Raw genomic sequence first — 19,716 nt, forward strand, 5'->3', positions numbered from 1 at the left:
GAGTTTCCTTGCAGGTGTGGTCTGCATCCAATATATATGGACTTTCTAGTTTTTTTTTAGTAAAGCTCACTGGCTTTTGCTCCCTCTGGATCCTCATCTGATCTGACCTCTGGTTCTTGGGGTTTGAGCTAGCAGCTTACCTGCCAGCCCTGGGATTTGTCAGCCTTCACAGCCTGTGAACCAGAGGCCTGCTGTCTGACCTGCTGATCTTGGGTTCCCCAGTCCCTACAGGAATGTTTGAGTCAGAAGCCTCAATCCTGACCCACAGATTTAGGACTTTCCATCCTCTACAACCCCATGAGCCATTTCCTTGATATAAATCTGTCTCACTCTATACGCATGCTTCACTGGATTTGTTTCTCTAGAGAACCCAGCCTAAGACATATACCACCTGTGTTCTTAATAGATTCCGCACTTTTGTAGCCTAAGTTGGTCTGTTATTTACGACAAACAGGAAGACAGGGTATAATGATGAGGTGTTGGTGGACTCTGAAGTAGTGGCTATCTGCTTCTTTTGCAACTAACTCCACCCACTCTTTGGCAAAGAAGCAGAGTGGAAAGAGCGTACATGGGCTGGCTTTTCCCACAGGTAGCTGCACTCACAAACAGGGTGGGCATTAGAAGTCACCAGGAATTGTGTCTTAGCTAAGACAGTCCATCCACTCTTAGCCTTCATTTTATAATGAATGGTTGACCTGTTATTTCCACAACTGGAAAAGCAGTTTGTCCTCAAATGTTCAAATTAAAAAAGGAACTTGGGGCCACAGAGTAGCCATGACACTCAAGGGTGCTAACCTACCCTGCCTGATTTTTTAATGTATTGGCATTCAGGGCCATTTTGATTTTTTTTCTTTTTTGATGTTATGCAAGAACCCAAATTGAATCAAGAGGTGGAAAATGAAAATAGGTTTCTTACGGCACTATGCTTCTCCTCACAGTGTTTACCTCAGGTCATAACTGCCTGCTTCACTCTGAATGGCCCACTAGATTACAGACGTTGGAAGCAGGAACTTGTCTCCGACACTGTGGTGACTTTGGAACCTATCTACTTGGTTCAGCTGAACTGTACTTCCCAGAATTCTCTTCTCTGTGTTTTCCAGTTAGGGGTGAGCACAAGAAGATTCTTGTGGGAGGCCTGGAGGGTAAAAACGAAGCCACATTTTGTAGCTCACACAAATTGTCCCTAATCTACCTCAGCTTCTCCATCTTAGCTATGTGTGTTTAGCTCCATTATGAAGGCCCCAGCCTCTGCATGACCCACACACCAAGGTCAAAGGTAACAAGAACAGACATGGGCTTGTCTATCCTCACTGGCCCCAGCTTGTTCTTGCTTCCCCCAGCTTTATATTCATCTTTCCTTCCTGACTGCCTGCCCTGTGGGCTTCAAGCCCGACCATCAGGCACAAAGATGATAGTCCTATAAACCTATAAAGACTGCTTTTTATAAGGTGCCAATGATTTTTAAGGTTAAATCCCTTTAGATATATCTGTCTCTCAGTAGTTCTGCTTCTCTGACTAAACCCTGACGGATACATATTTATTCATTCAACCAACAAATATTAATTGAGCATCTACTATGTACCAGGCAGTAGGTTCTAAGTACTGGGGATATCAAACAACTCGCTGTCGTCAAGTTGATTCTGACTCAGCAACTCTATAGGACTGAGTAGAACTGCCCCGTAGGGTTTCCAAGGAGTGGCTGGTGGATTCAAACTACTGATCTTTTGTTTTGCTGCTGAGATCTTAATCACTGTACCACCAGGGCTCTGCTGGGATTATAGCAGTGAGTAAAACAAAATCCTGCCCTCAAGGAACTCCGCTATACTGTTGTATCCCCAAGAAACAACTCATTGCTGAATGAAAGAGTCCAGAGACTGGGCTCCAGTTTTGTCTCTTCATTAACAAAGTGTGTCCTTGAATCAAAATCCCTGAATCTCTCCATGTCTCAATTTCATTAGTAAATTAGGGAGACCAGCCTCCTAAACTCTCTCGCATATAAAGGAAGTGTTAGAGCAAATAGCAATTGAAAGACAGCTGAAAACTAAATAGCTCTAAACAAAAATAGAGTATCATTCCTTGAGATGACCCTGACTTCTCCATTCTCTCACGTCAGCTTCCTGAGAGCAAACAGTGGAAGGAAAGTTAATATGGAATTACACATTCTGTACGGGTCATCCACATGTGTGTAAAAAGATTTAAGTCAGCAAGAAAAGCGGAAGGTTTTCCTTTTACTATGTAAGACCAAGGTCATTTCAAAAAATAAACAACAGTCTAGGATATTGTCGTAATCTTTTATTATGTATCAAATTGTCTTCAACATAAGTTACAACCTGATCAAACAAGATAGACATTTTTATCTATTTAATGCCAAAAAAATTCTCTTTATGTACAATATCTTTTGTCTAGAGTCTAGCATATATAGTACCTTTCATTGCAGGATTTCTGCTTAACATAACAAGCAAAAACAGACAGTAAAAAAACAAAACAAAAACAAATTGAAGCAAATCAAATCCCCAAATTCCTCAACTACAAATGCCAATATCAAATAAAGCATTACAAAGACAAACATGGAATAACTTTTTGTTTAGAAATGCGGAATGAATACTAAAGTTAGTGGCAAAAGATAAGCCTGCGCGGGCAAATGTTCCTGCTCAGGGGTAAGGGCGACCCTAGACCATGTCGCGGCTCCTGCGGATGGCACAGCACAGGATCATGCTGAAGATCATGCCGAAAATCTGCAAGACAGAAGGGACGTGGCAGACAGGGTGGCTTTGTTTGTCTGAAGGAAGGCGAGGGGGACGGGAAGCCCACGTCACTGAGCCCAAGACAAAAGACCACAAGGAGAATGGTGTCCACGAGGCCAAACAACATAGAGACTGCTAAAGCAGGAGAGATGCAGGCTAGATAATGGGAAGGACTGCTGGACTTGGGGGATTCTGAGTCAGCAGTCAGTTGCTCTTGGAAGCTGCATAAACACTGTCCCTGGAGAACTTTCAGGGTAAGACAAATAAGCCCAAAGCTAAATTTAATGCTCTAATTTCAGATACACCAATAGTCTATATTTCTGCCTCTTTTTTTTTGGGGGGGGGGAGGTGTTTTACATTCTACTTTAACAGGCATTGTTATGTCTTTTACTGAAAGTTGCTTCAAGCTATTTCTTGGATGTAGATATGGGAGTATAAATAACCAATAAAAAAAGGAGGCATTTCTTTCTTTTGAGGCAGTCTCACTAGGGACAGAGGAGAACTGGTGAAGATTCTAGGGTTTTTGGTGAGCCTGGCTGCCCCACCTGAGGGCTGTGTCCCCTATGGGTTTCTCATCACTCCATCATGGGGGGTTAAGGGGTGACACTGGGGAAACTGACTGGCCCTGGTTGGTTCCCAGAAGCTGATTAGCAAGACAGTGGGTTATTTAAAGCTTTCTGTCTACTCTTCTTTCTGACTGGCCACCTGTGGATGCCTTTCAGACTATAGGGGGAGAAGAAACAATGCCAAGTCGTGAAGCTTCTAGTCAACTGTTTTCTTGGAGAAAAGTAAAGCAGATGTAGGATGATAACATGTTCTGAAGATTTCCCCAGACTAGTTAACAGGTCTGGGCGATCTACCTCCTTGCTACTCAAAGTGTGGTCCATGGACCAGCATCTCTGGCATCACTTTACCTTAATGGATTCTGGAGACACACTGGAGTTCAAATCCCGGACTCCTCACTAATATGCTGAGAGACTTTGATCAACTTACTAACCCTCCCTGTCTCTCAGTTCCTGGTTTGTACAATGCAAATACTAATTGTACCTACATTGTAGGGACTGCAAGGATTCAGTTACTTGATGGGCATACTGCACTTACAACAGTCCCAGGCACAGAGCACGTGCTTAGTAAATGGTAACCACCAAGAGCACCATTCCCTCCTTGAAGGCTCCCTGCACTCACCATCACCACAGCGATCCCGATGCCCACCGCGCCAATGATGTGGAACTTGTTGGTGAAGACCTCCTGGATGGCATCGGGGCAGGACTAGGGAGGCAAAGCAAGAGTTGGTCACACACCATCCCAGCTCCAAGTGCACTCTCCCTCCCATAGTACCCTCTTCACACAGGGAGCACTGGTGGTCCCAGGGAATGGGTGGGGACAGGAGGCAGGGAGAAGATATGTCCTGGCTGCTGGATGGAAAGGGAAACCAAGAGAGATATGAGAGGTGGGTCCCTAAAACTTGAGCAAGAAACCAGGGAAGGAAGAGGGTTAAGCCTCTGCTTTAGGGTTTATTTCTGATCTGGTCGTAGGGTCACTTATTTCAGAGCCTGGACTTAGATCTAGCTATATAATCATGAGCCATTTACAAAGGCAAAGCAGTGTTAGGCCATCGCAGGAGCCAGGTCTCAGGAACAAAACTGTCCTCAACAGCTTGAGGGTTGGGGGACAAGAAGGTGGGGTAGCAGTAGGAAATCCTAGGTGTCAAAGCCCACTTGGAGCTAGAACGCTTTGCTCTTTCCCTGGTCTGGCCTTTGTTTTGCTGCCTAGGTTAGGGGAGAAATGAAATGGCTGCCCTGGGGGTCACAGGAGGAAGAGGTCTCTATGAAGTACCTGGACACCTCTTCTCCTAGAAGGAGATGGCCGATTTCCACCCTCATAGGATTTGCCCAGAGCAACTGGGCAGGAGTCTTATTCTTAAGTTTACCTGTATTGTGATGGTTGCGATTAGCTCCTTTTTGGGGCAAATGTCTACAATAAATTGTTCCGCACCGCCGTACAAACCACAGCAGTTCAACTGCAGAAAGAGAGGCAGGGATAAGGATGAGAAGAACAAATAAAAAGATGATTAAGAAATGGTCTGGCACAGCAGGTACCCCGTGTGCGGGTGTGTTCTGAAGAAAGGTCAGAAGAATGGTTGGAATCTTTGCAGACGAGACGACATACCGCATAGTGGATGGCTTTTAGCGTCTCCCGCTGGGGCTCTTCCTTTGCTTTCAGCTTTTCGTAGGTGTCCTTGTAAAATTTCTGGACTTCCTTAATCACCTACAATGAACCAGAGACAGCTTTTTCATATACTTCTTAATGAACAGATGCCATCTGCTCCATCTTGTTCATTCTCTTCAAGTGCTATCAACAATGTCTGGGCTCAGAGAAGATTTCAGTCACTGAGAAGACTGAAGCCACTAGTTCTTCCTCAGTGCCTCTGTGGCACCTCCCATCTCCTCTCACACCCTCCAGGAACTTGCTTCAGCAGGTTTCCTTTTTCTCTTGTACCTTTGGTTGGTCCCTCCAGTTCCACTTGGTTCCTTCCCTTCTACCTTCTACCTAACAACAAGATTGAATCTCTTCAATCTAAAGAAATTGCTCCTGACCTGGCTATTTCCTTAGCCTTCCTTTTTTTTTTTTAATAATATTTATTGTGTTTCCGGTGAAAGTTTACACAGCAAATTAGGTTCCCATGTAACAATTTCTACAGAAATTATTCAGCAACATTGGTCACAATGTGTTAACATTCTCATTAATTCCCTTTTGGATGTTTCGCTTCCAGTAATCTGGTTTCCCTGTCCTATTACCCCTTCATCTTTGCTTTAGAATAACTGTTGACCATTTGGTCTCATACAGATAAATTTTTAAAGGTGCACTGTACTCACTGGTAGTATTCTTTATTTTATGAGCCAATCTGTTATTTAGCTAGAAGGTGACCTCAGGGAGTAGTTTTGGTTCAGGGTTTATGGAGTATCTCATGGCAATATTCTTGGGGACTCCTCTAGTCTCTACCAGTCCAATAAGTCTGGACTTTTAAAGAATGAATTCCATTCCACATTTTTCTCCATTCTATCAGGATCCATCTCTTGTGGCCCTGATCAGAACAGTTGTTAGTGGTAGCCGGGTGCAATCTAGTTCTCCTGGTTTCAAGGTTGATGAGGCTGTGGTTTGTGTAGACTGTTAGTCCTGTAGACTAGTTTCTTCACTGAGTCTTTCATTTCCTTCTCTTTCTTTTGCTCTGAGAAGCTGTGTGATGTTTGGCAAATTACAAAACCTTTTTGGAGATCAGTTTCTGCATATATAGGTAGAGGGTATAACAATCTCTACCTCATCAATTATTGTGAGGATTAAATTAGATACTGCATGGTAAGTCTTTAGCATCTTACTCTACGCTTACTACAGAGTAAATTTGGAATAAAAGTGAACTATTAACTGCAATTATTACCCTCTTATACTTAGGTGCATTCCAGTTGAATGCACACCTGTTCCCATGACCTCCACATCCTATTAACTGACCAACATCCAGCAACTTCCATTTAGCATCTTTTGTAATTATCCCCTCCTGTTTCCACGGTAGCTGCAGCTTTTTTTTTTTTTCCTAAATTTTATTTATTTTGTTGTTGTCGTTGAGAATATACACAGTTCAACAGTTTCTACACGTACAATTCAGTGACATTGATTACATTCTTCAAGTTGTACGACCATTCTCACCCTCCTTTTCTGAGTTGAGTTGTTCCTCCCTCAGTAACATAAACTCACTGCTCCCTAAAGTTTCTATCTAATCTTTTGAGTTCCTGTTGTCAGTTTGATTCCATATAGATAGTTCTTAAAAGAGCATAATGATCAAGGCAGGCATTTTTATAGTTAAGCTAAACCATTGCTCGGTTTTAAGATGACTTCAGGGGATATTTTTGGTTTAAGGTTTAAAGGTTATCTCAGGACAAGAGTTTTAGGGGTTCATCCACCCTCCATGGCTCCAGAAAGTCTAGAGCCCATGAGATAGCTGCAGCTTTTAATGCTTAGATTATTAAATCTTTTTTTTTTTTTTAAACAGGGTTCCTGCATCCAGCATCTTTCCTCCTTTCTTTCCCTTCCTGCTAAACACTGTAAAATGGCCCTTTCTAAAACAATGCTCTCACGGCTCACACCTTGCCTCGAATCTCCTCAGTGGCTCCCCATAGAAGCCCAAACTCAGCTGTACTCAGATCCTTCCTTTGTCTTGAAGTTCCACCTCCTACCAGCTCTCCTCCTAAAATCCTATCTCTTATTCAACCTTTAGACCAACGCCCACTTCTCCATGAAGCCAGAAGAGATCTTCCTGTCCAGGCCTTTTCAAATTCCATGGTACTTTTGGATACAAATCACTTGTATGACACTTTTTAGATGCATGTCTTTCTACCACACTAGAAGAATGCACGTGCACACACATGCGCGCGCACACACACACAGGCCCAACAAATATTTCCTGAACATCTACTATGTGCCAGGCACCATTCAGGGGACTAGATATGCAGTGGTTGGCATAATACCCACAGAGTGGTAATTGCTCACGTTCCCTGCTCCCAGGAAGCATGTGTTCCGACGGCACATGGGAATGTGGCAAACAAGAGGCATGTTCGAGGGTTGAAAGCTGACCAAAGTGACTAGCCTGACCACCCTTCCACCCTCATCATCCCCCCACACCAAATCATTGCAGACCCAAGAGACCTATGGGAAAAACCTACCTCATCTTTGTGGGAATATCCCCAGATGGCCGCAGCTATTTCAATGCCAAATATCACCAAAAGGAAGCAAAAGAACTAGAAGGCAAAGAGAAGATAAGAGTGAGGAAAAATCTCAGCCAACCAACTGGAAAGTCGGATCCAGGATTTCAAAGGGGGCTGTTCAGCCAGATGGTATTTTGGAACAGGGAAGAATGGCAAATCTCTGGGGTACAAAGGAACAACCTAGAAGGGGCAAGGAAAGTTTACAGAATAGAAAGGGTTAAGCCAAGGCAAGGAAAGTGAAAGTTATAAGAGGAAAGGGTACCCATTCAGGAGGAAAGAACTGGGTGCAGCCAACCCCCCAAAATGGTATTTATAAGGTGTTAGTTAAGAGTAATAAAATACCATTGTTCACTCACAAAAACTGTAAGGATTTGGGGGAAAGAAAGGAAGTGAACACACCCTGTGGAGTGTGGGGAAAAGTGGAACAAATTTTGAAATAAGAGAGAAGGCAAAGGTACCTGTGGATTCAGGGTAAAAAAGCATACGTGGTCCTCAACAAAGGGAAAAACAAAGTCCTGGCATATAGTTGCCTAAGGGAAGCGATAAGAGAGGCTCCAGAAAGGCAGAGGAGTAATGCATTGCCACAGGGGAGGGGAACCAGGGTGGAGGACAAGATGGCTGCCTGGCTAAGGGACTGGGCAGAGCCTAGAGTGGAGAACACTGGGGAGACTGAGGATAGCCCATGTCCTTTACATACCCTCTTCACTCTATCCTGTCCCCTTCCACTCTCTCCCATCTATTCTATGTATCTGGGTCCGCTGAGATTGCGTTGGGGGAGGTGGGAGTCAGAGTGGCTGTCCAGATATCAAAAGAGATACTCACCAATCCCAGCATGCACTGGGATTCTTGGATGGCTCCACAGCAGCCCAAGAAACCCACCAGCATCATGAGGGCCCCAGCTCCAATCAGAATATAAACTCCTGAGGGAAGAGGGCAGAGGAAAAGGAAACGCACATGGAGACATTAGTTTGGGGACCCAGACATTTCCTGCAATTGCTCTTTCCCTCTAAGTGACTCTGTGCCTCCTCCCATTCTTGTTGCCGGGGTCTCAGGGAAGTGTCCTTCCTTAAAAAAATGGCCTCCTTCACCTCTGCTTTTAGTCCCCTTCCCACCAGTCTCTCCTTGGGGCCCCTGCCCCATCAAGCCTTTGCTCCTACCCCTCCCTCAGCTTTTCTGGAAGATCGCCATTACCACCCACTCTAGGACACAGAATATCCATGGAAACACCCAGATTCTACTCAGGACACAAACTGGTCCAGTCCAACAGCTGTTTCCAGCAAGATGAACCCAACTCATGCCAGTTACAATAGACCCTCCACACTTGGGCTCACTTCTTGGACTCTGCCAAGTTTTCCGCTGGCTTCTGCCTCACAGGAGAGGCTGCCAGGCAAGCTTTCCAGGAAGGGGCTGCACACTCAGACGTCAGGCTCTCGGGTGCGTGGGCTGGGTCTGCCTGGTTCCCAGAAGGGATGCCTCCTCACCCCACTACACACAGTTAGGTACGTGCAGCGACGCCCAAGGGCACTAACTGCTATGTGATCTTAGGTAAGATGCCTTATTGGTAAAATTAAAGAGGTCGGTTGCTAGAAAATTTCAGAAGATGCCTTACAGCATACCAAGTAAATCTTACAGTTGCAATTCAGCTCCTCTACCCTGGTGGCATAGTGTTTAAGTGCTACGGCTGCTAACCAAAGGGTTCGCAGTTCGAATTCACCAGGCACTCCTTGAAAACTCTACGGGGCAGTTCTACTCTGTCCTATAGGGTTGCCATGAGTCGGAATCAACTCAATGGCAGTGGGTTTGGTTTTCTTTCTTTCTTTTTTTTTTTTAGGTTAAGGGTGAAAAGGATCCTTCCTGCTAAAGGGAAGGTGAATGACACCATTACTAAGTCCTCAAACTTAATGACTGATTGGGGAGGAGGCAGTGAGAAGGGCAGTGACTTCCATACCCCTGCCTTTGGCCCAACACCATGCAAGGACCTGGGACAGGGGACCATGGCCAGCAGCCCTGGTCCTGTTCATTCCACCGTCCCTCCAAGGGAAGCCCAGAAGGGCCCACCTTGAGGGACCAATCCTTTGCCCTCATATCCTCCTCCCCAGCAAGTTCTGTGGGAAAATTGGCAGAGAAGTCCCAGGGCCTCCCTGTCTTGTAGTATGTTTTATCTGGCTTTGGGAGAGGCAACTGTCATGTTGAGAACACCAGCTCTGAAGGTTTGAAGGCCAGCTCTGTGACTCTGGGCAACAGTTTTCTCTTTGCAAAATGGGGATGGTAATAATGCCTAACTCACTCGAGGGGCATTGTGAGGATTAAATGGTATGATCCCCAAGTGCTAGCTATTGTTAATCTTGGCTAGTCCCTGGGTGGCACAAAGGCTAAATGCTCAACTACTAGCCGAAAGGTTTGAGGTTTGAGCCCACCCAGAGGTACCTCGGGAGACAGGCCTGGTGGTCTGCTTCCGAAAGGTCACAGCCTGAAAAACCCCATGGAGCACAGTTCTACTCTGCACACATGGAGTTGCCATAAGTCAGGATTCACTTGACAGCACCTAACAATAATTGTTAACCTTAGTAATACAAAGGAGAGGTGACAATTACTAACAGACACAGGGATGAATGTTTATATACTGGCTGTTCCCTCCCTACTGTCCTCAAACCACAGAGGCTTCCCTGAAGTAGGGACTGAAAATCAGAGCGTCCGTGATGTTGCCCCACAATGCAAAACAGGATACTGCAATGAGAACCTCTGCAGTGACACAGTGACCTCACTGTCTCCCATCTGTACCCTCGGTGTGGGGCCATGGCTCTGCCAGCTATCAGCCACGCAATCTGCTCGTAGCTGAGGGTCCTGGGCGACACAGAGCAGAACACACACAAGGGAGCATTTGTGCCTTGTCCCTCTTCCCCCACATCTGTTGTGATGTCAGGTCACGTGGGCTTCCTGGCAAACCCCTGTGTGGTATGTGAATATGGGCACTGTTCCCATGCACGCCTGGCCTAGACTAGGCAAGGTGACAAATACAGTCCAATCCCATCCCCCTTTGCAGTCACAGCCTGCGGGGCCAGGCTGGGCTTGGGAAGGCAGTGCAGCCCCTTGCACCGTGCGTGAGGAAGAAGGGGTGGCTGTCCTCACATCTTGGCTCTAACATGGGGACACTAGTGAGTGGAGGCAGGCAAAGGGGCCCAGTCTACCCCCAACTCATCAGGGCAAGACAATGCAGGATGAGGCCACTCCTCTGAGCCCTGTAGCAGGGCTGAATACACAGGAAGCACTGGGAGATCAAAGGGATTTATAAGCACATGAAATACAGTTGAGTGGGAATTGAGCAGACGTGTTTTCTCCAAACCCAGGTCCTGTTCATAAGTCTGGGTGGTCCTGGCAAAAGCCAGGGGAGCTGGGCCAGCAGCAATGGTGGGCTACTAAAGGAAAAGGCATTTTCCATGCAGAGAGAGAGAACATTCTCCTAATGGGTCTCTCAGCTAGTATTAAACACTTATTCTATGGCTCAGCAGAGTAAGATTTTAAGACAAAAGGTTTTGTTGCCTTTAACTATTGTGCAGACAGCTGCAGATCTGGAGGGCCCAGCGCCGCCCTCTCCGGCCGGTGCAAGACAAGCTCTCCCACAGCTGTTTATGGGGTTTTAGCAGCAGGCGTCCAGCTAAGGGTGGTTCACCTGAAAGCAGCCCCCCGGAAGTCATGGTGCTACTGCAGGGCTTGGGCTCTTTCTTAAAAGGGCTGTCCAGGGCCTCCTCTTGGAAAGGCCACTTGGGTTTTGCACCCCAACCTTGTTAGAAAGGCTGGTGGTGACAAATGATGAAGTGTTCCCTTTATAAACAAGTGAATGTTCACTTTCTGTCTGACTCATGGAAAAAGTTCTTCGTCATGGAGCCTTCTTGCGGATTACTGTATTAATTTGCTTAAGGGCTGTTTCTTCTGCTTTTTTCAGACTGACAATATAGGCCTGGTTAAAAACAACACAGACCGTGGTGTAGCAGTAGCATCTGCCAGGGTGTCCTTTACACAGACGTGGAATATTCGCCCTCACCTATCAAGCAGGGCTCTTGGTTCAGGGAGGGAGTAGATGCATTAGTCTCCTGTCACGCCCCCTCCTCGCCCCAGCTGCAAACAGCACCACCCGTTTACATGGAGGAAAACAAAACCTAGCAGAGCCCCTGGGCTCCACTTGCTCAGAACAATTTATAAAAACTCAGCCAGGGATTCCAAAGAGGCCTAACTCCGACTCCCAAGGGCTCTCCCTTGGTTCTTCTCCCTCCCATGGATGGCTGTTGTCATGAATAAGCACTGCAGTGGATCGTCATCTGCCAAGCAGGGTAATTCTCAGCCTCAGAGAGGTGTGGGTGTGGAAGCTATGCCAGTGTCAGGATGGGGAAAATGAGGCACAGAGCAACCAAACAAACTCGCCCAGCACCAGCGTGCTGAGGGCAAGTACTCTGTATTCTAGAAGTCACCTGGCACTTGTCATCGAAGGCGGATTGGTTGGAGCCTCCAGATGCCTTTGTTCAGTGGCCATGGTCTTCTGGAAGGACACCAAGGAGTTAAGAAGGGCTGTTGGCCAGGCACCAAGAAAATGCAGTTCGCCAACATGTTTGCAGCCTGGGATTAAGGATCCTGCTGACCGGCTGAATCTCCCAGGGCCTGAATCGGAGAGAAGGCCCATATAAGGCTGTCATCTGTTCTGGACTTACTATAAACTGTTCTAAACATTGGAAAAGTTTCTGTTTTCATTTGCTTCTCTGCCTGGTTATACAATCTTTCCCTACTTTGCAAGTTGTGGACCTGCTGGAGAAAAGATGCCGCTGGATTTTTCAGGTTTTCAGCTGCATGGCCAGGCCAGCCTGGAGGATGCCTGCAGACAGTTAATGCCCAGTGCGAGGGCAGTAACCCCATGATGTGGGGACAGTGCTGAGGTGTAGCTGGTTCATCTGGTCTCACAGCCCCAGGGGGAAGGGGACACAGAGGGAAGCCTCCTTGGCCCTTTGGCCACAGGCTACAAGGATTCCATTTCCTGAAACACTGGGTGAGGCGCAGGGCCCAGTCAGAACCAAACAGCTGCTCAGCTTGCTGATGTTCTAGTGTCGCCCTCTGTTTGTGGGCTCCCAGCCTCAAGGGACCCTATTCCTCTGGCAGAGCTAAGGAAGCTGCGGCCACTAACCCCTATCTAAGGATTGCTGTGTCTCTTTGGGATTGTGCCTTCAAGTCATCCTCCTGGTCACTTTAGCCAGGAACACTGGCCATCGGGGAACCTGCAATGACCTGGGGGACCCGAATTCCATGAGGTTCCCAGAGGCAGGCCCGGGCTCCTCCACCTGTATGCTCACTTACTCTCCTACCCTCTGTGAGCCTTTCCCACCTGTCCCCTGCTTGCTAGGGCCTCCGGGGCTGGGGGCTTCTCTCTGAAGACTGGTTTGGGTGAAGTCACAATGCCAAGAGAGTCTCTACCCACCCCAGCAAACGGGGAACGATCAGCTCGGTCAGTGGAGATATTTTCTTTTCCTACATAGGGAGTCCCCCTACAACCTAGCACAGATAATCTGAGAAGAGACTCGCACAGGCCTGGGTTCAAATCCTAGCCCTGTCTCTTGATGGGCATAAGCTCAGGCAAGTTATTTAATTTCTTGAGCCTTAGTTTCTTTCCCTATGAGACGGGCATCATTCCACCCACCTTGCAGAATTGCAAGGTCTAAACTCTACAACAGTGTGCGTAACACGAGCTTGACACACCAAGAAGGGGTTCAAGAATGTCAGTTGTGTCTTCCTAATTCCATTTTTTACCAATAAGATCCTTACCTCCCACAGCTAAAAATACAAAGAAGTAGCCAAAGAGTCCTAGATAAACAAAAAATAAAAACCTGGCTGTTAGGAACCATCAGAGTGTGTCGAGCCACACACCCCGCAGTGAACAATGGCCCCACAGAGCACCCCCTCTGGTAAACATGCAGAGAGGCTTGTGGGGTGCTTGTTTAGAAACTCTCTGGAAATGCACTCCATTTGCTTCCATATTGCTGCAGGCAGGTTTGCTCTCTTCCCAGAGGAAGTTCACAGCTTCCTCGTGATGTGGAGCGTGATGTGGAGCGTGACATACGGACATGGGTTGTTAAAGGTCTCCCCTCAGGACCCTGCGCCCCATACTTCTTATGCTAAACAGCTCTCCCTGCCCCCACTGCTCCAGCTCTACAGGGCGGCATTCCAACCCTGCCACAGACACACTCACACAGAAAAAGCTCTGTTGCTAAAACAAGTCAGAGCACTGTGGAAACCTGCTCCTGAAAAACAGCGCATGTAGTTCTTTTTTTTTTTTTTTAAAAACACACATTGTGCTTTTCTTACTGACAATAGGGAGGTTTACCCTGAAAAAAGCCCAGCTAGCAACAACAACAACAAAAGCAATAAAATCAGGAAAATGAACCACAAGACTCATGTGCTATGCAACCAAATGGCCTGTTGTTAAAGAGTCCCCCAGCCACGTTCAAGCCTGGCCTTAGGAAGGCATGAGATGGAAGATGGCACGGTTGGCCAGCCTTGTCTTCCTGCGGGCATGGGAGATAACCCTTTTCAGACTGTTTTTTCTGTCTTTTGTAAAAATAACTTCTTTAGTGGGTGGGAAGGAAATGACCAAACTTACACTTTGAGGCTGATGACATGCCAGCGTTACCCTAAAAATAGGGGGCTTCTTTTGTTTCTCGCAAATGAAATGTTTCCTACCCCCAGACAAGGCAGACGGTAAAGCCACGAATACTGTTAGTTTACTCGGAAACTGGGAAATTGCGTTTGACAGGCATCAGAACTCCGAGTCCTCTTAGGGAGGCTACGTATGTGGGTATGATGGAAAAAAGATGTCAAGGTACCTGTGTGTAGAAAGAAACCTGCTAAGTCTAAGCAAGTTCAGAGGATCCCCCCCCAAAGCAAACCAAACCCAAAAAAACCCACTGCCATTGAGTCAGTTCTGGCTCATAGCGACCCTACAGGACAGAGCAGAACTGCCCCATAGGGTTTCCAGGGTTGTAAATCTTTACAGAAGCAGACAGCTACATCTTTCTCCCAAGGAGCAGCTGGTGGATTTGAACCACCAACCTTCCAGTTAGCAGTCAAGTGCTTTAACTACTTTAACTACCAGGGCTCCAAAACCAAACCAAATGGTGTCAAGTTGGTTCCAACTCATGGTGACCCTATGTGCTGCAGAGAAGAACTATGCTCTATAGAGTTTTCATAGCTGTGACCTTTTGGAAGCAAATCGGTAGGTCTTTCTTCTGAGGTGCCTCTGAGTGGGCTCAAACCCCCAACTGTTTGGTTCGTAGCCAAGTGCTTAACCGTTTGTACCACTCAGAGGATTCCAGGTATGTTTAAACCGTAAGCCTTTCCCCTAAAGCAAAAGCAAGCAGTATAGAAAACAAAACTAAATACCCATGGCACCACTAGGATAGAAAGGGCTGGGTCTCTTCAAGTCTCTCCCATGGATGTGATTGTATTTTCCAGGAGGTGGGTCTTACTCTGGTCTCAGAGTTCCTTTCTGAACAGTGGGGAGAATAGTGACCTACCTTCTTCCTTGACATGGTGGACCCTTAGGACAAAGTCTTTTGAATTAGGGGAATAAGAAAGCCTTAGAAGACATGTAATGAGGAGACAGGATCAATGACAAGAACACAGGTTCTTAAACTCAATCAAGGGTGGCAGCAACTTGGGCAGAGCCAACCTCATGTCAGAGAATGGTCAACACGCCAGACTTAGCCAGCCTGAAAAGAAACCACATCACTCAAATGCAAATTTATGGGCATAACTACACAAAGGCATGGCTTGAAAGGCATGGGACTGGCCAACATGGCAAGAGCAACAGTCTTTCTCAAGCCCAAGTCCCTGCATCGACACTGAATCTCCACAGTTGCAGGAAGCACCAAGTCTTCCTCCCTCACCTGTGTAGAAGCTGGAATTATTACTTTCTTGCTCGAAGATGCTCTTGGTCTGAGAATCGAATCGGAGCCATAGTCCAATGGCAAGGACTGCGATCCCAGCAAGCTGCAAGACATATAGGACGTTGGCATTAATTCTGGCTGCCAGGGATAACAGACCCTGAGTGCTGAACGTCCAATTGACAAAAGAACCTGGGATCACCTTCGGTCTGAACCCGTTACCAACCACATGGTGGTAGAAGCAGCCAACGGGAGGAAAAAAATCACTCCATATGCTGAAAAAATCATCAAGTTGAGAATAAACAATTACCTACCACCAGTAGAATGGATACTTTAGGGACAAGAAAATAAAATACGGCAATGCAAATGAACCAATGATAGCTACATGTATCTTGCAATGCTAAAAAGCAAGCTCCACCAGAACATATATGATATGATTCCATATAGTTAATATGATTACTATACCATTTAGGGATACACATATTTGTGTACCTTTATAGGTACATAAAACCACAAAAAAACAAAACAAAACAAAATCTGTTGTTGTCAAGGTGATTCTGACTCATAGGGACCCTATAGGACAGAATGGAACTGCCCCATAGGATTTCTAAGGAGTGGCTGGTGGATTCGAACTGCCCACCTTTTGGTTAGCAGCCGTAGCTCTTAACCATGGGCAAAAGGGGCTCCTTTATAGGTACATAACCCCCCCCCAAAAACCAAAACCCACTGCTGTCAAGTCAATTCCGACTCATAGAGACCCTCTAGGACAGAGTAGAACTACCTCATAAGGTATCCAAGGAGCGCCTGGTAGATTCAAACTGCTGACCTTTTGGTTAGCAGCCATAGCTCTTAACCACTACACCACCAGGGTTTTATAGGTACATAGAAATGATAAATGAAAAACAAGAAAATGATGATCATGTCACGTGAATGGTGACCTCTGAGGGAGGAGGGACTGATGACCAGGGATGACTATGGGGGTAGGGAAGGTTCTAGGTGCTGGCAGTATTCTAGGTTTGACTTGGGTAGCGGTTACAATGGATATTCACTTCCCAATTATTCTTTAAACTCTTCATGTTTTATACACTGCTCTGCGTATAAAATCACACAGTAAAAAAAGAAACCCTCACACAAAGGACACATACATGTGCCGACGGAGGCAGCTGAGAGCTGAGATGTACTTCTCAAACCACGCTGATGGGTAGATGACGTATCAGAGCCTCCCCTGGCTTGCCTGCATTTGGCCCCTTCCCTCTTTACACAATGCGGCTTTACAAGCTGACCAACCCAACCCCTGGGAACATGCTTCCTCGTGAGTGATCCTTATAAACATCAGACAAGAAACCTCTAAAAGTAATCTTCTGATCTTAAAATTTCATGAACATTTCATTTCATAGGTGGGAAAGCTGAGATACTGAACCAAAACAGGCAGACTTTTCTCAATAAGTAGCAGACCCAAGGTGACGGAATCCTGGCCTGACCCTCTTGAACTGGATGCTTGGGAAGGACAGCCTCCAGCCAGGGCCCCACCCCACCTCCCCCACCCCGTCCCCAGAGCCAGCTGAGCTCCTTTGGTGCTCGTACCAGGGCTTGCCAGGGGAGTGAGTCACAGGCCTGCAGTGTAGTGGCTGGCTGGACTCGTGAGTGGGTGGGCTCCAGGCCAACGCCCAGGCCCCAGGTTTCTGAGGCCTACCCCCCTCAACAGAGGCGCCCTTATGCCAGAGACCAGTTCTTCGGGCAGCTTGGTTCTTTGCCCGAGGAGCTGGCGACAGCCTGTGGCTCTGGACAGGCCTCTCTTTCTTTCCTTCTTTTCTCCTCTCCTTTTCCCCATGACTTGGCAGTGGGTCTGGATGTTTTGGGTGGAGAGGGGAGCGGGGGACAATGGAAAGGGCAACCCGAGGCTTGCTGTGGAATCAAAACCTTGCTTATACACCCAGGTGGTCTATGCTGGTTGGGTTGTATCACATAGGCGTGTTTCCACAAGTAAGGAAGCAATGAGGGTCTGGAATTCCTGGCTTTGAGGCCTAGTGCTTCAGTTTTCTCAACTATAAAACAAGGGCAAGATTTGGCCCTTCCTTGTCTTTTGTTGGAAGCCCTGGTGGCATAGTGTTCGGCTGCCACTAGGTTTGTTTGGCTGCTAACCAAAAGGTCGGCAGTTCAAATGCACTAGGCGCTCCTTGGAAGCTCTACGGGGCAGTTCTATCCTGTCCTACAGGGTTGCTATGAGTCAGAATCGACTCGATGGCAATGGGTTTTTTGGTTTTGTCTTTTGTTGTTGTTATTGTTAATTGCCCTCGAGTTGGTCTTAACAGCAATTCCATGTACAACAGGACTGGACCATTGTGATCCATAGTGTTCTCCTTGGCTGACTTTTAGAAAGTAGATTGCCAGGCATTTCCTCCTAGTCTGTCTTAGCCCAGAAGCTAAGTTCAGGCACTGGCCTGGAATTGAACGTGGGTCTCTGACATGGAAGGTGAGAATTCTACCACTAAGTCACCACTGCCCCCTACTCCTTGCCTTTTAAGTATGGCTAAAGAATAAAAATGATTGTATTAGAAGACGTACTTCTGAAGACGGCTTTGTGAGAGTTTAACTTCATCAGCACTAAGGTCAACCAGTGTTCCGCTCCCACCCTCTGTGGGCAGCTTCCTACACCTTTCAGTCCTCATGTTAGGTGAGGTAACACCAAACATCAGTAAGACCCACACAATGTGAAGTGCCCCATGACTGGACAATCGAGAAACGATAAACTCATGGATGCCAGGAATGTGAAGGCATAGGAACGTGGGAGTTAATATGAACCTAAGAGCTTTGGGTTCAGGCACATGGGTCAGGTTTTCCTTCTCATTAATTAAAAGGCATGCAGGTAAGTGAGGGTCCCCTGGCCAATCCAAAAATAGTCTAGCAGCACCTCAGGGAGAAGAAGCATGAGTCCCTCCCACCCTGTGCCCGGCCAGGTTTGCTTGTTTCTTGTTCAGACTGTACGTTCCCCTGCTCTCCTACAGGGGATGGTGGGGCCCAGCTGGGGACATTGCAGGCTAGAAAACATGTGTGGCTTTGGCCCACATACACTGGGTACTGGACAAGCACTGGACTAAGTGGGTCCTGACTCCACTGGTGTGCAGGGCCTGGCCAGGCCTAGCTCACCTGGGGTCCTAGAGAATTAAAAGAAAAGAGGTGATACTTTCCCTCCCCTGCAACATACAGAGGCCCAATGAGAACCCTGGGATTTGGAAGACTGAGGCTACCTGGCCCCCTTTTGGACATGAATAGTTGACCTGAAAACTCTGTAGGATGGTGTTTCCAACACATGTGGAGGTAGACTGGTAGTTTTAAGTTTGGTTAGAAATTAGCTACAAATTTTCTCTTGGTCTGGTCCTCCTTCTTGCCAGCGTCTTGGTGATGCTGCTGTTGAAAAGCATGTATGGCCAGAGAGGCCAGCTTTCTTTCCTCTCTGTTCTAGGCTTGTGCTTAGAAAAGACTCATCCTTGAGTCATTTCATTTCTCATGTTGGGTAAAGTTACTCACAGACCCTTTACTCTGCCAGTGAAACTCCTAAACAAGCCACTATTAAAAGAATAAAAACAAACCCATCCATAATAACTATGCTACAATTAATGATGTAAAGCTTCCCTCTGTACAGAAACTTCTTCTGGGAAGGAACTGGGTTGCTCTGGAAATAATTCCATGCAAACGGTTAATGCACTCAGCTGCCAACCGAAAAATTGGAAGTTTAAGTCCACCCAGAGGTGCCTTGGAAGAAAGGTCTGGTGATAAAAAAAAAAAAGTCTTCTTTAAAGGTAAGGTCCCATTCCATTTAAGAGAAAGGCTTACTTTTAAGGATCCTGAGCCAATCTGTAGAAGTCTATCTGGTCTACAAGCACGAGTGACAAGAAAGATATTGGGCTGGAAAACTGGAACTAGAAGGTGAAAGGAAGGACTTCAGGTCTTACTCCAGCCAAGGACACAGCAACATTCAGGAGCCTAGAGCCCCAAATCTAATGTCATGTTGCTTGGTCGCCAAAGCCAGAACATATTGCTAAAATGAGGCAGGAAAAGCAGGCAGCTCTGGAGAAACAAACAAAAACAAAACAAAAAAGCTGCAATAGATTTCAGTCTCTTATGCTCACAATTCACCATAAGAGAGGAGGAAGGTTCAAGAAACCCAAACGGAAGGAAGGTCCAGAGGCAGGATTGGGAGCATTTGGTTTGCAAAATCTCAGAGGAATGAATGAAACCCTGCTGCCTTTTCTGACTGCATTACAAAGTTAATTGGCCTGAGGGGATGCTAAG

The 19,716-nt window shown here is 46.7% G+C and overlaps 1 protein-coding gene across 1 annotated transcript in view; it reads right to left on the minus strand.

Annotated features, from left to right (window-relative positions):
* Positions 1–2,277: 2,277 nt before the first annotated feature.
* The window catches only part of CD9 (CD9 molecule), a 39,435-nt gene continuing 21,996 nt past the window's right edge, over positions 2,278–19,716 (minus strand). Inside the window, exons 2-8 of the mRNA XM_064284715.1 lie at positions 15,427–15,529; positions 8,324–8,421; positions 7,460–7,534; positions 4,914–5,012; positions 4,675–4,764; positions 3,930–4,013; positions 2,278–2,735 (exon numbers count right to left, since the gene is read on the minus strand). Coding sequence (XP_064140785.1) covers positions 2,670–2,735; positions 3,930–4,013; positions 4,675–4,764; positions 4,914–5,012; positions 7,460–7,534; positions 8,324–8,421; positions 15,427–15,529 — 615 coding nt within the window. The 3' untranslated portion in view covers positions 2,278–2,669. The remainder of the gene's footprint in view (positions 2,736–3,929; positions 4,014–4,674; positions 4,765–4,913; positions 5,013–7,459; positions 7,535–8,323; positions 8,422–15,426; positions 15,530–19,716) is intronic.

This window comes from Loxodonta africana, chromosome 4, assembly GCF_030014295.1.
Source record: "Loxodonta africana isolate mLoxAfr1 chromosome 4, mLoxAfr1.hap2, whole genome shotgun sequence".
NCBI classification, from domain to species: Eukaryota; Metazoa; Chordata; class Mammalia; order Proboscidea; family Elephantidae; genus Loxodonta; species Loxodonta africana.